At 38.9% G+C, this 17,254-nt stretch overlaps 1 protein-coding gene across 3 annotated transcripts in view; it reads left to right on the forward strand.

Moving 5' to 3' along the window:
* The window catches only part of DIAPH3 (diaphanous related formin 3), a 487,575-nt gene that overhangs the window by 97,770 nt on the left and 372,551 nt on the right, over nucleotides 1-17,254 (forward strand). For all 3 annotated transcript variants that reach the window (XM_059723010.1, XM_019500535.2, XM_014608394.3), the window contains 3 exons: nucleotides 15,025-15,135; nucleotides 15,514-15,632; nucleotides 15,879-15,995. In XM_059723010.1, coding sequence (XP_059578993.1) covers nucleotides 15,025-15,135; nucleotides 15,514-15,632; nucleotides 15,879-15,995 — 347 coding nt within the window. The remainder of the gene's footprint in view (nucleotides 1-15,024; nucleotides 15,136-15,513; nucleotides 15,633-15,878; nucleotides 15,996-17,254) is intronic.

Below are 17,254 nucleotides of genomic sequence, written 5' to 3' on the forward strand. Positions count from 1 at the left end.
CCCTCCCTTCCTGCCCTCCCTGCTTCACCCATGCTCACCCCCTAATAGATTTACCTGTGAGGAGCTATAGGAACAGCAGGTCACAGATGGCTTCCAGGCAAGAGTAGAGCATGGTGCCACAGTAGGCAGCCACCCATGAGAAGGTGTACTCAAGCTTGCTGGGCTGCTGTGCCAACAGCACTGTACAGTGCATTGCCTGTGTCTGGAGCCTACGCAGTGCTGGACTCAGCCAGCAGAAGCCCAGCACAAAGAGTGCCTGGCTCAAGACACCCCCCCCCCCCCCCCCCCCATTCCTGGAAGCAGCTAGTGCCTGAGCACCACTCTCCCTCTTCCTTGTCCCTCAGGCATAGACCCCCTGAAACCCATTTGTGGCTCCTGCTGTTTTAAAGGGAGTTATGTGAACAGAGTATACCTAGAGCAGTGGTTCTCAACCAATTTAGACTTGAGGCATTCCTCTATAACTTCAAAATGTAACAGCAGCAGCCCACTTAACTCATTTACTTTTTTACAGTAAATGAGTTCTCTCACTCTATAGCACTTTTAAAAGGGTCTCATGGAGTGGCAGGGTGAGCAGCAGTAGACAAGGCACCCATGTTATTGTGGCTGACGTTAGTACGTGGTGCTTAGTGGTGGCAGGAACTGCTTGGCAGAGCATACTAGGGAGCTTGTGGGTGACTCTTTAGACCCCTGTAACTGGCAGTTGTAGACTCTTTAGACCCCTGTAACTGGCAGGAGAAGGTGGGGGGTCACACTGGCCAAGGCAGTTGCAGAGGCTTGTGCTATATGATGGCAGCAGGGCAGGACCCTACCTTAGCCCACTCTTTCTGCCAACTCCCCAGTCTGTAACTGAGAGAGTGAGCATGGCCCCTGCAGCTGTGGCTGCTCCTCCTGGATTTGAATGCTAGTGACCAGAGCCATGATTCCTTCTAGTCCCTCCCACCAGCTCCAGGAGTGTGGGAGGAGTGAGGCAGTGAGCCAGGCTGAAAAAGGAAGGCCCTGTTTCTGTCCACATTCTCAAAAACAATCTGCTTAAGAAAGTTGTGGGATCCTGCTTCATTGGAGATTTTCAAGAAGAGACTGGAGAGGATCTCATCACAGATTAATATACTAAAGTAGAGGATACTGAATTTGTGTAGCAGGTTGGACTAGATGACCCTGAATGCACGTCCTAACCTTGTGGTTCTGAGGAGGGCTATAAACCTTATTAGGGGTGGGAGGGAAAAGCCTTACAATGCAAGGTTAAAGGAGCTCAACTGAATTGGGTCATTAAGAAGAGATGTGGAAGGTGACCTGATAACTGTGTTTATATGTATTTTCATGTGGAATAAGAAGATCTGATAGTAACTTTAAAATCAGATGGTTATTAAACATTAAATAGTTTATCCTGGGATGTTGTGGACTTGCCATTGTTTGGGGTAGTTTGGTCTCCTGGAGAAATACTACAGCTAGTCGTGCAGACCAATGGTCATAAAGGATGACTGTGATGAGCTTTTCTGGTCTAGAAATCTAGACATGACAAGCCTTTTTTTTCCTGAGTGAGCCTTAGGAAGACTAGGATTACTTGTATTGTCTTCAGGAGGTTCATAACACTTGATATTTGCCTTGTAGCAGTGGTTTTAACATTATACATCAGGGTTTCAGCTAGTCATCTCCTGGAATTCTTTTTTCTGATACATATTTGGCCATTTTTTTTGCTATACATTTTCCTATCTCTGTGTCAGGCATGAGCAACAGCTGACGGTGTTGATCAATGCTTTGTTAGGGTAGAGGAAACCCTGGATGGTAGATCCTACTCACATGCTTGAAGATGTTAGTGTTAGCCAGATTTGGGCTTGGAAAGAGATTTTTCTTCAGATTGGCAAGGTTCTTTGTATTCCTTGCAGTCTCCTGCAGTGTGGGGATCATTTAGGTATATTTTATGTAATTGGTTTTCTGCTCTTGTGTAGTCTCTCCAGGCACTGGTGACATTTTGATGTCTCCTGCCCTCAGCCAGTAGCATGTAGCTTATTTTCTAAAGGACTGGAAAGTTTTAGCTTGAGCAGGCTGCTTGGGTTTAATACTGGATTATTAGTAGTATGGAAGAGGTCAGTGATCTTTTCTGTATTTTAAAATGGGTGATACTATATGTAGACTGAACTTCTGAAGTCTTTCCCTGTAAGGCATCTTTTTTATGTTCTTCCTGGAGCTTTCTTCTGAGTATTCCAGATTTTCAATTTTATCTTTTGAAGTTTAGGCACTAAATGCAATATTTCATAATGGTCTCACTAATGCCAAGCATAGGTAATACCCCTTCCTTATTTCTCATTGGTATTCCATACTGTATATATTCAGGGATCACGTTAATTACTGTGGCTACTCATTTTCATGCTTTGAATAAGAGGAATCAAACAGTAGTGACTGCAAAAGGAAAAAAAGGGAAAAAAATGGCTGGTAACACTGCCACTTGCCTGGCACTTTCCATTATGCCTTGTTTTTTTTATTGCTTAACATTGTCAGACTTCAACAGTGTGGGATGATATTTTCCTTACCAGGCATCTGCTTCAGCCTGAACCTTCCTGGATAGCTTCATTCAAAACAGATGCACCATTTCTCAGAAGGAAGCTGTTCAAGAATGTTGTTTTCCTTTCATTAAATGTTAGTAGCCTTTCCTTTGGGAAGCTCTAAGATGTCTCTGCTTAGGTGCAGGAACTTGTGTTTTTGCAGACAAATGCCACATGTGCCAGGGATGTGCTTTTGGTGCCATAATGGAATGGGGTTTTTTTCTTTTTTTTTTAACAAAGGTTTCTGCTTGGTAGATGCATACTTTTAGCAGCTGCATCCCAACAATTCCAATGCACATGAACTGAGAACTGATCAACATCCTCGTTTGCTGTATCAAAGAGCCACTGATCTAGTCCAATCCTAAACACAGATACAGGATGTACTATTCCTAAATCATCCCAGACATCCTGTTTAGTTTCTTGAAAAATCTAGTGAGAGATTTGATGACATCCCTAAGCAGCTTTTTTATCGTCTTATTGTTTTTTTAGTTAGTCCGTTTTTCCTGATTTAATTGAAATCTACTTCACTGTTTAAATCCACTCGTATTCTGCCTTCTGTGGTGAGAGAGAACAATCGTATGTTGTATATAATATATAAACTCTTTATTTTCAAATGTAACAAAGTTGTGGATAATAGTTACTTTTAGAATTATGGGTTGCTTAAAATGGAATCCCATTTTCAGTGGTTATTGTTTGAATAACTGAGTTTTTACATACTTGAGTAGTATCATGAATACCTGAGTAGTAATTCAATACAAGAAAAATAATTCTGTTTACTTGACTCTAACCATATAACTAGATTTTCTCCAGAACTCTGTTCAGATAGACTTAGTCAGTGGCCCAGTCTAACAAAAAATGATGAATAATTTTAAATAACTTTTTATTTGCTACTACCTTTTAATTGAACACAGGAAGCCAAAAAAACAGGGTTAAAATGAGCCAGTGCTTTACGTTCCTGGAAATTTTGATCCAACTGTGGTACTGTTAAGTGTTATACTCCCAGTGTGTAACCTCATAAGTCTGCCCTAACTTATGTTTTTCCAGTCTTCAATAAGAGAAGTCCCTGCCGTCATGTTTTATTCTTTTCTCCAAAGTGTCACATACAAGTAGGCTGGTTTTCATCTATTTAGTCCCCCACAGGTAGCTATGACAGTCACAGCAGCATTATTTGAATAGTTAGATGGGCACTTTCACATCTAAGTTTTGTAGTGTGGCACATGTTAAGTGTGGTACCATAGCTGAAAATTGTGTTCTTTTCTTGTTTGACCTATATAAAATAGAGAGCATTCTACATATAAAGTATTTTAACTGCTTAGTTACTTTTCTGATTATTAACACACAATCTCATAACTAACACCCATAGGACCAGAATAGAGATTTATTAAAAGGGTTTTCAGTATAATGGGGCTAGTCTATTTGCTCTTCATAATAATGGAAAAAAAAATTGATCCTTGCTCCTGGAATTGTTAAAAGCAGTTTTTAGAAATAGAACTGATAAGGTTGTACTCTTACTGTAAACAAGACTGTTTGACTTCTGGTTGTTCGATTGCATATCATGCCATGTGGACTGTATGCCATGTTAGCCCCTGGTGCCCTCCATCCTTCTTTGCTGCTGCAAGTTTGCCAGCTTGCAGTTGCCTGAGCTGTGACTGGACCAGTGCCAGCCACCTCCTTCCCACTGCCACTTGCAATTTTGGATCTTACCTGCCAGTCATGGATAAGTTGTTGCTGCACTGCCACCTCCAGCAGCTGCTCTAGGAGGGTCCATTCCTCCATGGCATGGTATTGTGCTAGATGGTGGGGATCGCTGTCATCTGTCTGACCATGTGTTCTCCATGCTTGTTCGTGCACCCACTGAGCTGTAAAAACGGGGGTTGGGGGGAGGGGGAAATGTGTGCGGGTGTACAGCAAACATCTGCTATCACAGGCAGTTTGTGGTTTTGTGTGAGCATTTATGCAGCAGCGGGAGTGGTGGGGATGCAGCAGCGGGAGTGGTGGGGATGCAGCAGCCATGTGGGAGCCTGAGGGCTTCAGGTTCATTTAGCCAATGGTCCACAAGTTGGGTAGACCTTCTATAAAGTAGCTCAAAACTAGTCATGTTTAGCTCAACTTAATTGAATGTCCTTCTCCTCCCCCCCCCCCCCCAGTAATTTCTAGGTTTTTCATGGTTCATGTTCTTTTTCTTCTCTTTTGAAATCTGGTTACTGACATGAATAATTTTAAGTGTGCACAAAGCAATCATCTGAAACTTTTCTCATTATAATAATTTGTTTATGGGTTTATAATCCTCAAATTATGTGCTTTGTATTCTTGAGTGTGAAACTTGTCGAGTTGACCAGACTTATGAACTGTGTAAATATTTGTGTTTATAGAAAAGTGCTATTACTATCTTTTAAAGACACAAATTAAAAGCCTTAATATAGGCAGTTTAATCCCCAATTAAACAAAACTTGTTCTTGTATAATACTTCTTCTCTTTGTTACTAAGACGTCAACCAATGTCAAACCATCTTGTTTTCAAAGCAAATGTGCAGGCAGGTTTTCTAGCCTCTATTGAAGATCAGTGGTTTTGTCTCTTTCATATAAAGAGTGGAAGTAAATGAGGAGTCTGTCTTGGACAATATTTTCCTTAAGGGGACAATATTCTTCCCCTCTGTAAGACAGATAAAACGCCAGCTCCAGTTGTTGCTTTTGACTGCAGCTATGGGATTGTGACACCTTTTCATAAGCAAGTCTCTCTTACCAGGATGGCATAGTGCATCAAGATCAACAAGGTCAATTTTACCAGGTGACCAATAGGTAGGTCAAAGAGCAAGTGTCATGTGCTTCTGGTGACATTACTTCTCAAATACTGTGTCCCAGCCAAGTAGAAATGTATAATTTCACACCCAGACTAGTGTTCAGCAGATGCTATGCAAGTTAGGTTTCTGTTAAGTGATAGCTACTTTGATTGTACCACTTTTATTGTGTTCTTTCTCAAGAATGGAAGGCATGTATGCATCCCTCCTTTTCAAAAATTTGATGACAGTTCACTCTAAATTGATCTTGCTGTCAGTTTTCTACCTGCATAAGTAAAACTAGTGTCTGATTGATTGTTATTCTAATGTCCCTCTGAATGGCCATCTTTTTCCTGTTTTAAATTAATCTTTTATTGTATGGAAAGCCTTTTTATTAAATTGAGTGATTGCTATTTAATACGCATTTCCTTTAAGCTAAAATCAACTGAGTTCTACAGATGGCTGATGGACTCTTGAAGGTTAAAAAAAAGAAAAAAATATGTGAATCAATTGTAAACTTTTATAGAAATGACATCGACCTGCTAGTTAATTTGACAGAGTTTTGACGAAACTAAAAGCTTACAGTTGTCACTTCTTTGGCAAATTCAATTTGATTATCTGTCTGATATATGTAGACTTGCAATGTGGCAGTTCACAACTGACCTTTTCAATCCTGCATTGACTAACATTTTTGTAACTTGAAGGCTGAATGCTTGAAAAGCCTCAGTATAATAATTTTTGTATTTATTTGAAAACAGTATAAATCTACTTACTGCTTTTGTTGATAGCTAGGCAAACCCTTTCTTTGATCTTCAGAAAATGAAAGTGACAGAAGGAGTGCCCATCCAGATTTGTATGGGGTTAAAATAAAGTTGGCAGTTAATGGGGCAATGGAGGGGGGGAGGGGAATATATCTTTTATGCAGGGATAATATTGAGTGCTTGTGTTAGTTAAAGTAGATTTTGTTAATGTGAAATTTTACTTTGTCACACAACTACACTCATGCAAAATCAAATGTACACAGTTCTGACTTGCTAGAGGGAATGAAGGAAAAGTCCTAATCCTTTTATGCTGTTTAGATTATAGAGTTAGTATTTTAATTAAAGACTTTAACCCATTGAAATCAGGCAAATGGAGAAAGATATGTTGTTTGTTGGGCTAGGGATAGACATTCAAAAAGCCTGAGCCTGAATTGATTCAATCTTTGCCGGTTACTCTAACCTGCAAAGCTTGAACCCATTGGAGGTGGATAGACATTCTCTCTTTATTCCAGAAATGCAGGCATGTGCCTGCAGTGGCTCAGGCTAGAAGCAGCTCTCCCTTCCCTTCCACAGGACTGAGCTCAGGGGGAATGTGGCCAGGCCCTGGCAGGATGCTTTGATAAAGCTTGGCGGGCAATTGAAAATCAGGTTGGTCAGATGTGACTTGTTCTTGATGAATCCTTGTTGATTGTTCTTGATCACTTTGTTTTCCTCTAGTTACTTTAAAATAGATTCTTTGATACCAGGCTTACTAATATTTCTGAGTATCAGGGTCAGGTTGACTAGTGTTTAATTCTCTGGGTTCTGCTTGTTCTGTTCCTTAAAGATGGGCCATTTGGCATTATTTCAAGTTGTCTGAGACTGTAGCAAGTCTTCATATGAGCTATTGGTTCTGCAGTTACCTCAGCCAATTTTTGCATAGTTAAGGATGTATTTTGTCTGGGTCTGTGGACTTGAATACATCCAGTGATTTCTAACCTATTCTTTCACTTCTCTAGGTTGCTTATAGTCTTTCCTTATCCTTTCTGATAGGCAGAGGTAGTTAACTATGTTAGTCTGAGGTCAGGCAGAAGACAGGGCATGGTATCACCTTAGACCAAGTAGTTCAGAAAGGCATAAGCTTTTGTAGGTGGCAGCCTACTTATGTCAGATGTATAAATGGACTTTCAGAAAGGCAGCTGTGCCCCCCATTAATCCAAATCACATCATCACTGGACCAGACAACATTGATTACAACATCTGGGGTTCATTCACCTGTTACTCTACCAACAACCTTTATGCCATTGCCTGCTTGTTTTGCCCCATCTGCTATCTACATTTGACAGATGAGGTGATCCCCATGGGGAAAGAATAAATTGATACCTATATGACATCAATTACAGAAATACACAAAAGTCTGTGGCACTCACCATCCTGGACATTCCATTACTGACCTCAGAGTAGGGGCACTTACCCTCTAACTTTAAAAGCAATCTTGAATGTGAAACTGGAACAAGAAATTATCAACAGGCTGGATTGTGTTTAGTACAGTCTCAACAGGGACTGTGAATTCTTGTTTCACTACCTGGACTAGCTTTTATAATCCTATGTTCTTCAATGGGTCCTTCTTCCTTCTTTGTCTATATTGACCCTTGATCCAGTCAGCTGTGCCTTTGAGGCACACTCTAGGGGTGTTCTCCCACGTTCATCCCCAAGCCTCTCTGCTAGCTGTTGCTTGACTACTAAGAATATACTTGAGATGCTCTAAAGGTCATCTCTCTGACCTATGGTGCCTAAGCTTTTCCAGCTTCACCCAAGTCTTCCCAGCTCTTAATGGAGGGGATTTTCCTAACCAGAAGAATCAGAGCCTTGTCTAGTCATGCCTCAGACATAAAAGATTACTAATCCAGTATCGTAAAGATATTGTCTCGCCCTTAATTTCTCCCCTGTGAGAAATGTCGTTCCTGAAATATCTTAAAGAGCCAGGCATCATTCTTGCTACTGGCCTCTTCTTTTAAAATGTAAATTCATCATTGTCTGGAAAAGCCTGGCTCCTATGCCTCTGACTACTTCTATAATGGCTAATTTGACTGGTCGTTAAACATACTCATGCCGGATACTGATTGTCAGCAATTTCTTCTTTCAGCTGTGAACAGGTAACTTAACCATTGCCCTGCTAAACAGTCTTAGCCAAAATAGGAAACATAAAAATTACTTTCCTATCAAATACTTCAATTCTTCTGTGTATTGAAAGGCTGCCATCATCACTGACGCAATTCATAGAGACATAATATTGATAAGGCTAGATACAACTTCATGCTACATCTCTGTAAAGAGTATACTTTCCATATCAGTAAAACAAGCCAAGAAAACATGCGTGACATTCCATGAACACTTCAAAAAAGTGCGTTTGTGAGAGACCTATTCAACGCACATTCACCTCCCTTCATTACTGCCCTCTCCCCATCCTTGTATTTAAATTATCTCGATTTAGAACATTTGTCTTTTGCAAGTTCATATGTAAAACCTGAAGAAGTTTGCTGTTGCTTATGAAAGATTCTGCACTACCCCCTGCTGTCTTTTGCCTATCATTGATAGCTAGTCTTCTCTGCATCATCCATAATTAGCTTGGACTCTGCATTCAGTAAAGGGACTTGCACTTCCCTTGGTTTCCTTTTTCCTCCTTAATTGTAATTTTTTTTTTGCTTTATGTCCCTCATTAGTATTTGTGCCTTGGCCTTCCTGCTTTTCTCTCTGCATACCTGTGGAATAATTTTATACTCTTCTGTAGTAGCATGGCTACATTTCCACCTTTGTTAAGATTCTTTTTTTGAGTTTCCACTCACGAAACAGTTTGGTGTTAAACCAGACAGGTTTCTTATTGTGCTTCTTATAGTTTATTCACATCAAAATAACCCGCTCTTGTGCCTTTCCTATGGACTCCCAAGGTACAACTGATTTTCTTAGACTCTTTTTCCCATGTGAGTGCCTTGCCTTGGATTCTGCCTGCTAGTCCCAGAGTCTTTTTTTATGAAGTCCAGTAGGAATTACCAGTTGTAACTCTAGCAGAGAAATGGGCCCCTATTTCTTTCAGGACTTCCTTCTGCTACTACACAAGCAACTACTCGCAACTAATTTTACAAGTCTTCTCACAAAATGTAAAGAATATCCTAGCAGCACAAGGGACTCAAGCTGCTGAGTAGAAGGTAGCCCAGAATAACTGCACTACGATTGCACAAAGCTCTTCTCTCTCTTTAAACTGATCTTTCCCTTCATAGTGCTCTTCTTCTTTCTCTTCTAGTTTGTATATATGGAGAACTTTAAGGACACTCATTTAAGGTGCTTAGGCCTTGAAACTTATTCTCAAATTTTGATGAGTGTGGTGCCCCCAGCTGGCATTGTGAGTATGCTCCATGGTCTGGGCCCCTGACTCACCTGCCATGACTTGATGGAATTGCAACTGAAAGGAGGGGTTCAGTGGTGTTCTTCCCCTTGACTCGCAGATGGGATACTCACTGGCTCGCTGCGGTTGCCCCTGGGGCTCCACCTCCCCTACACCCCTTCCACTTGCCAACCGAGTAGATCTCTGTGCCACCATGCCAGCTCTTGGCTTTGGCTCATCAAATGCCGTGAGAAGCCTCTGCCGCCTTGGCCACTGTCAGGAGTGCAGGCTTGGAAGTTCAGCCTGCCTGCCCCTCTGCCTCCTTGGTCCACCTCCGTCCGTACCAACTCTGGATCTGAGGTGCCTACCTCAGAGCCAGGGTAGATGAGGCCGGTTGCATCTCCTGTGGGGAACTGCTGATCATGGGTGTTTATCCCAGGTGCTGAGGTTGGTGAAGCCTCAGCCAGGTTCCTACTCTTGACCTCACCTGTTCATGGTGAGGCAGAGTTGTGGGGGACGTCTGTCATGCCTCCTGTCTTCCCACCTGCACCTGGCTTCTGCCAGGGTTTTTAAATCTCCTGCCGTGGCGGTCTCAGCTGACTTCATCAGCTGGCCACCGCCCAGCTTGATCGACAGCCGCTTGAAGAGCTGGCGGAGTGCCGGCTTGCGCAGCTCCTTTTCTAATCCGGTCTGCCTCCTGGGTAAGTTTTCTGCGGTGCCAGGGTCCCTGGGCCCTCCTCTGGGAGCATTGGGGTCTGTCCTTCGCACTTCTGGCCCCTTAGGTTATACCCTGCTGTCACAATGAGTCACTGAAAGATGTGTATGTTGACCAAACAAATATTATTGTCACTGTTTTCCTTAATAGTTCAACCCTTACCTCTGTAAATTCATAATATAGTAAGTTTTTTATTTTATATGGGCCTTTAAGGAGACTGGAATTTAAAGTATAAAAACAAATCTAAAATACTATATTTTAATACTTTATCAAATCAAATAAATCTTTAAGTATTTAGATTCTAAATTTTAGAATACCTCAGTATTCTTGAAAATGTATAAAGTATGCAATTATTTTCCTTTGAACATTCCCTTTACATAGTAAAAATAAGTTGCCAGTTTTCCTTCTGATTTTAATGCAAGAAGGAGCATAGACCACATGTAGGGGGGGCAAGGGGGCATGTGCCCCTGAGATTGGCCTGTGCCAGCTTCTGTGGGCGGTCACTGCTCTCCCTCCCCCCCCCCCCCCCCAACTGCTGCTGCCACCGCTGGTTCTGTGGGCAGTCCCTGCTTGCCGACACCAATGCTGGTGTCTGCAGGCAGTCCCTTCTCGCTGCCAGGGTGCCCCCCCAAGTCTCAGGAGGCACCAGTTGTTCATGAGAAGGAGCACAATGTCCAGAAAAACTGTAAAAGTGAAGCTAACAGTGAGGAATGTAGTTCCAAACTAGGCATTGTGTCCAGTAGGGGTGTGTTCTATAATACTTTTCCTAGTACCTTTTAGCTAGAATTGTGCTGCTGACATTCACTTCTAATGAATGGTCTCTCATTACTACTGTTTTTGACAAGGCGGTAGCCTAGTTGGCAGATTTATCAATGAGAAACACAATCTGTTTCTGTGGAAAGAAACCTTTAGGCTATTGAGCAAATAAAATTAGAAAATTCTTTTTATATGAATCTATTATGCAAATAAAATTAGAACGTTCTGAATCTATTATTATTATCTATATGAATCTCATTATGGTTTTAAAATTTGTACTCAGAAAAAACAACAAATAAGTTCAGGTAAAACAGTAAATTAAGGTTAAAATGTCAGCTGCCTCCTGAATATGGGGAAGTATTTCTATGCACATGGTATATTTAATGATAACATAGGTTTCTCTTGTATCCAGTGAAGTAGAGTAAAAGAAAGATGAATATTACTGAGGTCCCATGTACATGTTACACTTTGAAGCATGATTAATTGGTTAATCACACCTTAAGTGATCACCCAGCCAAACGTTCAATCAATTAATGGTGTCATAAAAAGAGAAATAAGGTACAAAATTATTCCACAAAATATGCATAATAACTTTGTAGCTGCTTTCTCATGTCATTACTTGTATGTGTGGCCAGGAGCCCCTGTGGCTGGGAAACTTCAGCTGATTAAAGCTCCCAGTTGGGTTGTCCCATGTACATCCTGGAGCCTGGGAGCTGATAAGGCTCCTAGCTGTGGGCAAGAAGGCATGATGCAATCTGATTTGCAGTCCCACAGTTGTGCCTCCTGCTATATACTTGTGGCATGGCCGGATGTGCATTTGTGTAGATTGTGCATTAGATCCCATTGCGCCTTACCGTGCCTCTAGAAGGGTCCCTTAGTTGCCAGTGTAGAATATTGGTGTGAATTTTGACATACTTTCATATAAGGAATATCTGACTTACATTCATTTTAGATCATGAATCTTGTTCTGTATAGCCAACCTTTACTTCTAAGGTAGAAAAACATCTAAAAAGTTCATTATTCATCCTGCTACAAAACTGAGTTCCCCCCCAATTATAAAAAAATAAATCTGAATAAACTGTATAGCCAACTTAAAATAACCTCTGGAATAAGGTGTGAGGAATTTGGAAGATTATTCCACAAATCTTCAAAGTGGAGGGGTATACAAACCAGCAGCCTGGAAAGTGCACTTATAGAGAATGCACCAAAAAAAAGAAGAGTTGATTTTCTTATAGCTACTTTGCTACTCTGATTAAATGATCCTTTTTACAGTCTGAAATTCAAAGAGTTGTTTGTTTTTTTTTCTAGACATCATTTGAAGAATCAGGGCTCCTGGAAGAAATAAATTTAACTGTGTGATGAGATTTGAGAGTGAGAGATTCCAAAGTGTTTAATAATTGGAGATCCTAATACTGGCATTAATTGGTATAGCTATGCTGAATTTGGTTCAGCTTACAATTTGCAGCTAATGAAAAGATTCTTTCATATAATCATGATACTTTTAACCATCTAATTTGGGCTTGATACCTTAGCTATACTTACTACCATATTTACTCAGTTCTAAGATGAAATTTCCCTCATTTAACATGGAGGGAGCCCCTCATCTTGGATTCAAGTATAAGGGCTTGTGGAGGGGGGAGGGGTGGTGGCTGCTGTGGCTTTGGCTTCAGCCCCCGCCTGCCCCTCACTCCCCTGCTGCTTCTACACCCTCCCCCAGAGGTACAGGTAGCAGAGGCAGGGTGGGAAGGGGTGGTGGGCAAGGTTGCCAGGGAGCAAGCATAAGTAGGGGGCAAGTTGCTTGACCTCTTTTCTCCCCCCACACTGCTTGCCCCCCTGCAGTAGTTAGGGGAATGAATTAAAGATGAGACTCCCCCCCCCCCCCCCCAACTAGTTAAATGTTATACATGGAATAATTTTTCCATGAATAAAATCTGATTATTGGGGTGTCGTTTTGAATTCAAGGTCATCTTAAATTTGAGTAAATCTATACATCACACTAAGTTTTAAGGCTACATTAGTTCCACTCTACTTTATACTAGTATAGAAGTGGACAAGCAAAACATTTGCATCAATTCAACTGACTTGCTTCCAATTATAAGCCTTCCTTTAAAACTGGATATTGTTTAAAACTGAATATTGTTGCAGCTGTCCACAGCTTAAGATTACAAGTACTACTATGACATTTGAAAGTAGGCCCTGAACGAACATTCAGAGAACTCAACAAATGTGCATAGCTTCATAAATGCTAATTTGATTCTAGGAAAAAAAAAAAAGGAGAATGGGGCTATTTTAATTTATCGTTAGAACTCCAGTAAGTGTGGTTCCTACGTTGTTACTATTAATGGAGAATGGTATCAAGATAAAACTGTTCTCTCTGGAAGGCCCCATGTCATAATTTTAAGATTGTTATACACTTCTGTATGTTGCTTTATAGTTCTGTATGTATTGCCCTGTATTACTGGCTGGGTCTAACTTCATTTTATTTAATGATGCATAGGAACATAAATTTACTAAACTTGTTAAAATACTGTTTTTCCTATCTACAATCTCATCTCTATTTCATGTACTTAAAGATAATAATAAAGTAAGTACAGCAAAAAATAAAATATTTTAGGAATTAACAAAAAATAAAATACAATAAAAAGTAAAGCAGCATGGAAGTGAAAGTTCTTTTTCCTATGTACACAGAAAAGAAGACATCCTTTGCATCACAAATCAGTTGTTGACTCATAGAAGATGCATAAAAAAGCCAAAACCCCCTCAAACAAATCCCCCCCCCCCCCAAAGTCTATATATACTGGAAACAGAAGCTTTATATTTGTTTTAATTTAGGAGTTCATGTGTGCATCTACATGAGAAAATGTGCACAAGGCTAATTCTTCTTCGCATTAGCACAGTAGGCAAAACCTGTGCTAATGTGCTGATGCACAGTAATTGTCTAATGCGCATTAATATAATTAAAAAAGCATTAATCTGTGCTAATATTCATTAGCACTAATTATGCTACATTAAATTAGTACCTGTCATTACAGATACTAGACTTTGGCACATTTATGAATGTGTAGCTGCATCCCATTACTATTACATGTGTTGCATTCAATTTTAACAGAATCTCGGTTAAAAGAAATGTAGTTTATGGTGCTGAAATCCTGATGATTCTGCCTGGTATTAAAATGAGATATATACCATTTAGGACAAAGATTTAAAAAAAAAAAAAAAAGTGTATTTCTTGCTCAGTATCCATACTTCTGTTAGAAAAATGCCTTCAAATGGTTGTAACACAATTTTTGTGATGCTGTAGTACCTCAAAATTCTTAATTTTTTTTTCATTCATTAATAAAAGCACAAGTGTATACAGTGCTGATAATATACAGCTCCTCAAATTCGGCTTTTACAAATTTGTTTAATCTTTGATTTGGAGCGAGCATGATATTATTTGCTAATACGGTTTACAGGCCCTGGAAAGAATTCAGGAGAATCCTGGTCTTAGATTATCATGTAAAAGCAAAGATTTGATGTATTTTCAATCTAAGATTATAAAATCTTAAGTGTAAAAAATATTTTATATCACTGTCTGTGGAGTTTTTAGATTGTCTAGGCTGATCTACATCTTGGCTTTCATGTACTTATTTTTGTTTCCCATATACCATTTTTATCTTGTCATACACTGAAAATAAAACTGATCTACTACAAAAAATACTAAGTATTTTTATTAGACAATTCCATCAAATGTTTTTCACCAAAAAGCTCTAATTAGGACTATGATTTAATCAACTATGTAATGTAACTGTATTATTAACTCCTTACACTGTCTTAATAATGATCTAGGTATTTGTATAAATTGGCAAATGGCATCATTCAACAGAGGGAAGCAGAATTAGATGTCACTGTTTAATGGAAATACGTGATTAAAGTATTTGACATACATGTTTTATGTAGATTCTGGTAAATTAAATCATTTATAATTATGCTATAAATTATGACAGCTCCCTTTTCCAATAGTAAAATGTGGAACACAGGCAGCAGGAGAGGCTTTCAGTAATGCCCTTTTAGCTTTGAAATATATTGAAAACTAAGAAATGCTGCAGCATAATTTTTCATGTTATCTGTTGTAGGTAGCTTGTATGCAGCTCATCAATGCTCTTGTTACATCTCCTGATGATTTGGATTTCAGGCTTCACATCAGAAATGAATTTATGCGCTGTGGATTGAAAGACATATTGCTGGCAAGTGTCCTGTTTTTAGCATTAAAGTTTCAATTATTTGGCTACCTGAGTTGGGGGGAGGCAAGAAGTATATAAAATGCTCTAGAGAATAATGTATCTTTTGAATGTGTGAGGCTTACAATTTTTAAAGATGATTTAAAAAAAAAAAAGAATAGTGTTAAATCCTCTCTTCTGTTAGCTGAATGATATAGAATAGAATGTTATGTAGATACTAGCTTTTTCCCTGCCTTATTTGTTTTATTAAATATTTAATATAGAATAACTATCATAAATGATAATGTTACTGTAAGAAGCACCTAGGGAAGTTTCTCAAAATGGATGATTCTTGCATGTGCAATTACAAGTTTTGTTATACCATCCTATCTTTTCTCATTGCAGCAATTAAAATGTAAAAAAAGTGATGCCCTGGATATTCAATTGAAAGTGTTCAATGAGCACAAAGAAGAAGACATGATTGAGTTCTCTCATCGTTTAGAAGATATTAGATCTGAACTAGAATATCCTTTTAGGAGTAGAGAATAAAATATGCACAAGTAATACTATACTGTATAACAGAATCTTGGCTGTCAAATTTTATGTAAGAAAAATATTTTTTTTCTGTCATTCAGAATATTGACTTAAATGTTTTCTTTACTGTAATTGAACAGTAAATTTCATTTTATTACAATTTTTATGGACCTAGGTATTCCTGAATTCTAAACTGTAAATAAGAGTTCCTGTTTTCTTCTCCTTAACCTTTTTACTGAAGTAAATGATGTTTACAACACAGTATGGAACACAGTTAAGGACACCAAGGCCGAAGGATATTTTCTTTCTATTCTTCAGCATCTTCTGTTGATACGAAATGACTATTTTATACGGTATGTGAAAGTTCTGGTAAATAATAACTCCTGGATTTGGTTAAGCCATCCTGAAACAATATTCTACTATTCAGTGAAAATTGTCCGACTAAATCAAAATATCAGGTTATATGTGTGCTTATTGCACAAAAGTTGTAATTCTGTCCAAGTAACGTTCATAGTTTCTCAAGTCTACATGAAGAGGAATAAGCTTAAACAAGAAACTGCTTTTATAATTTTTTTTCTATTAGTATGCTATCCTGTTTTATTCTGAAGCTCTGTCCATGTTGAGATCTGAACTGTATTCAACTGCCCATGTTGCCTATAATGCATTATCAATACAAAATATATAGTTCCTTTGCTTACTGATCATGTAAATCATGCTACAAATATAGTTCAAATAATAAGGATAGTAATAGAGTGATGCAGCCTGGAATCTACAAGTCCTGATGCACATTGGATTGATTTACATTGGTATGGTTCTACTGAGAATCTTATTCAGGCATTCACAAATTAATGTTTTAGTATTTTTTTTTTAGTCCTCCCTCAAACTGAGTAGCAATTAACATCTGTATTAAGGCTACCAAAATACTTTTTTGTGTTTTTAAAAACCTTGAGTACCTTTAAATACATTTGTTTACAGCAAATTTTTGGAGTTGAGAAAGCAGCTGGGTGAAAGAAAAGCCTTTTCAGTTTTAGCTGAGGTACAAACTTGTGAAAATATCTGTTTTCCTTCCTTTACTTGTATTATTCAGAGAAAAATATGAATATTCTTAAGAGCTAAGCTCTAATGTCTTCTATACTGCTCAGGTCAAAACCCAGGCATGAGATATTCACTATATGCCCGGAAAGTTTTAGTCTTCCTTAGAGTGAAAATTTGGAGATAAAATCATTGTTGTTTCCGAGATGCTCAAATAACACTGCCATGACATGCAACTCATAAAATACAAAAAGAAATGCATCATTTGTCATATTTTTAGCCTTTGGATGGTGCATAATAAATTAGATATGGACTGGTAATTGAATGATGAGGATAAAATATGCAATGGTTGCATTGTTCCATGAGCATCATTCTTCAAATTTATCATAGTTTCCTTGATACTACATTAAACAATGTTTACATAATCTTGAAAAGAATATCTCATGCCCTGGGTTTTGACCTGATAACTTTTTTTTTTTTCTTTCTTTCTTTGTATCCATAGAGTCTTTCCTATTCTGTGCTTCCTTGTGCCCAAACAACAGAGAGGTAAAAGGTGACATGTACTCAGTACTCCATAATT

This window comes from Alligator mississippiensis, chromosome 1 (assembly GCF_030867095.1).
Source record: "Alligator mississippiensis isolate rAllMis1 chromosome 1, rAllMis1, whole genome shotgun sequence".
Lineage (NCBI taxonomy): Eukaryota > Metazoa > Chordata > Crocodylia > Alligatoridae > Alligator > Alligator mississippiensis.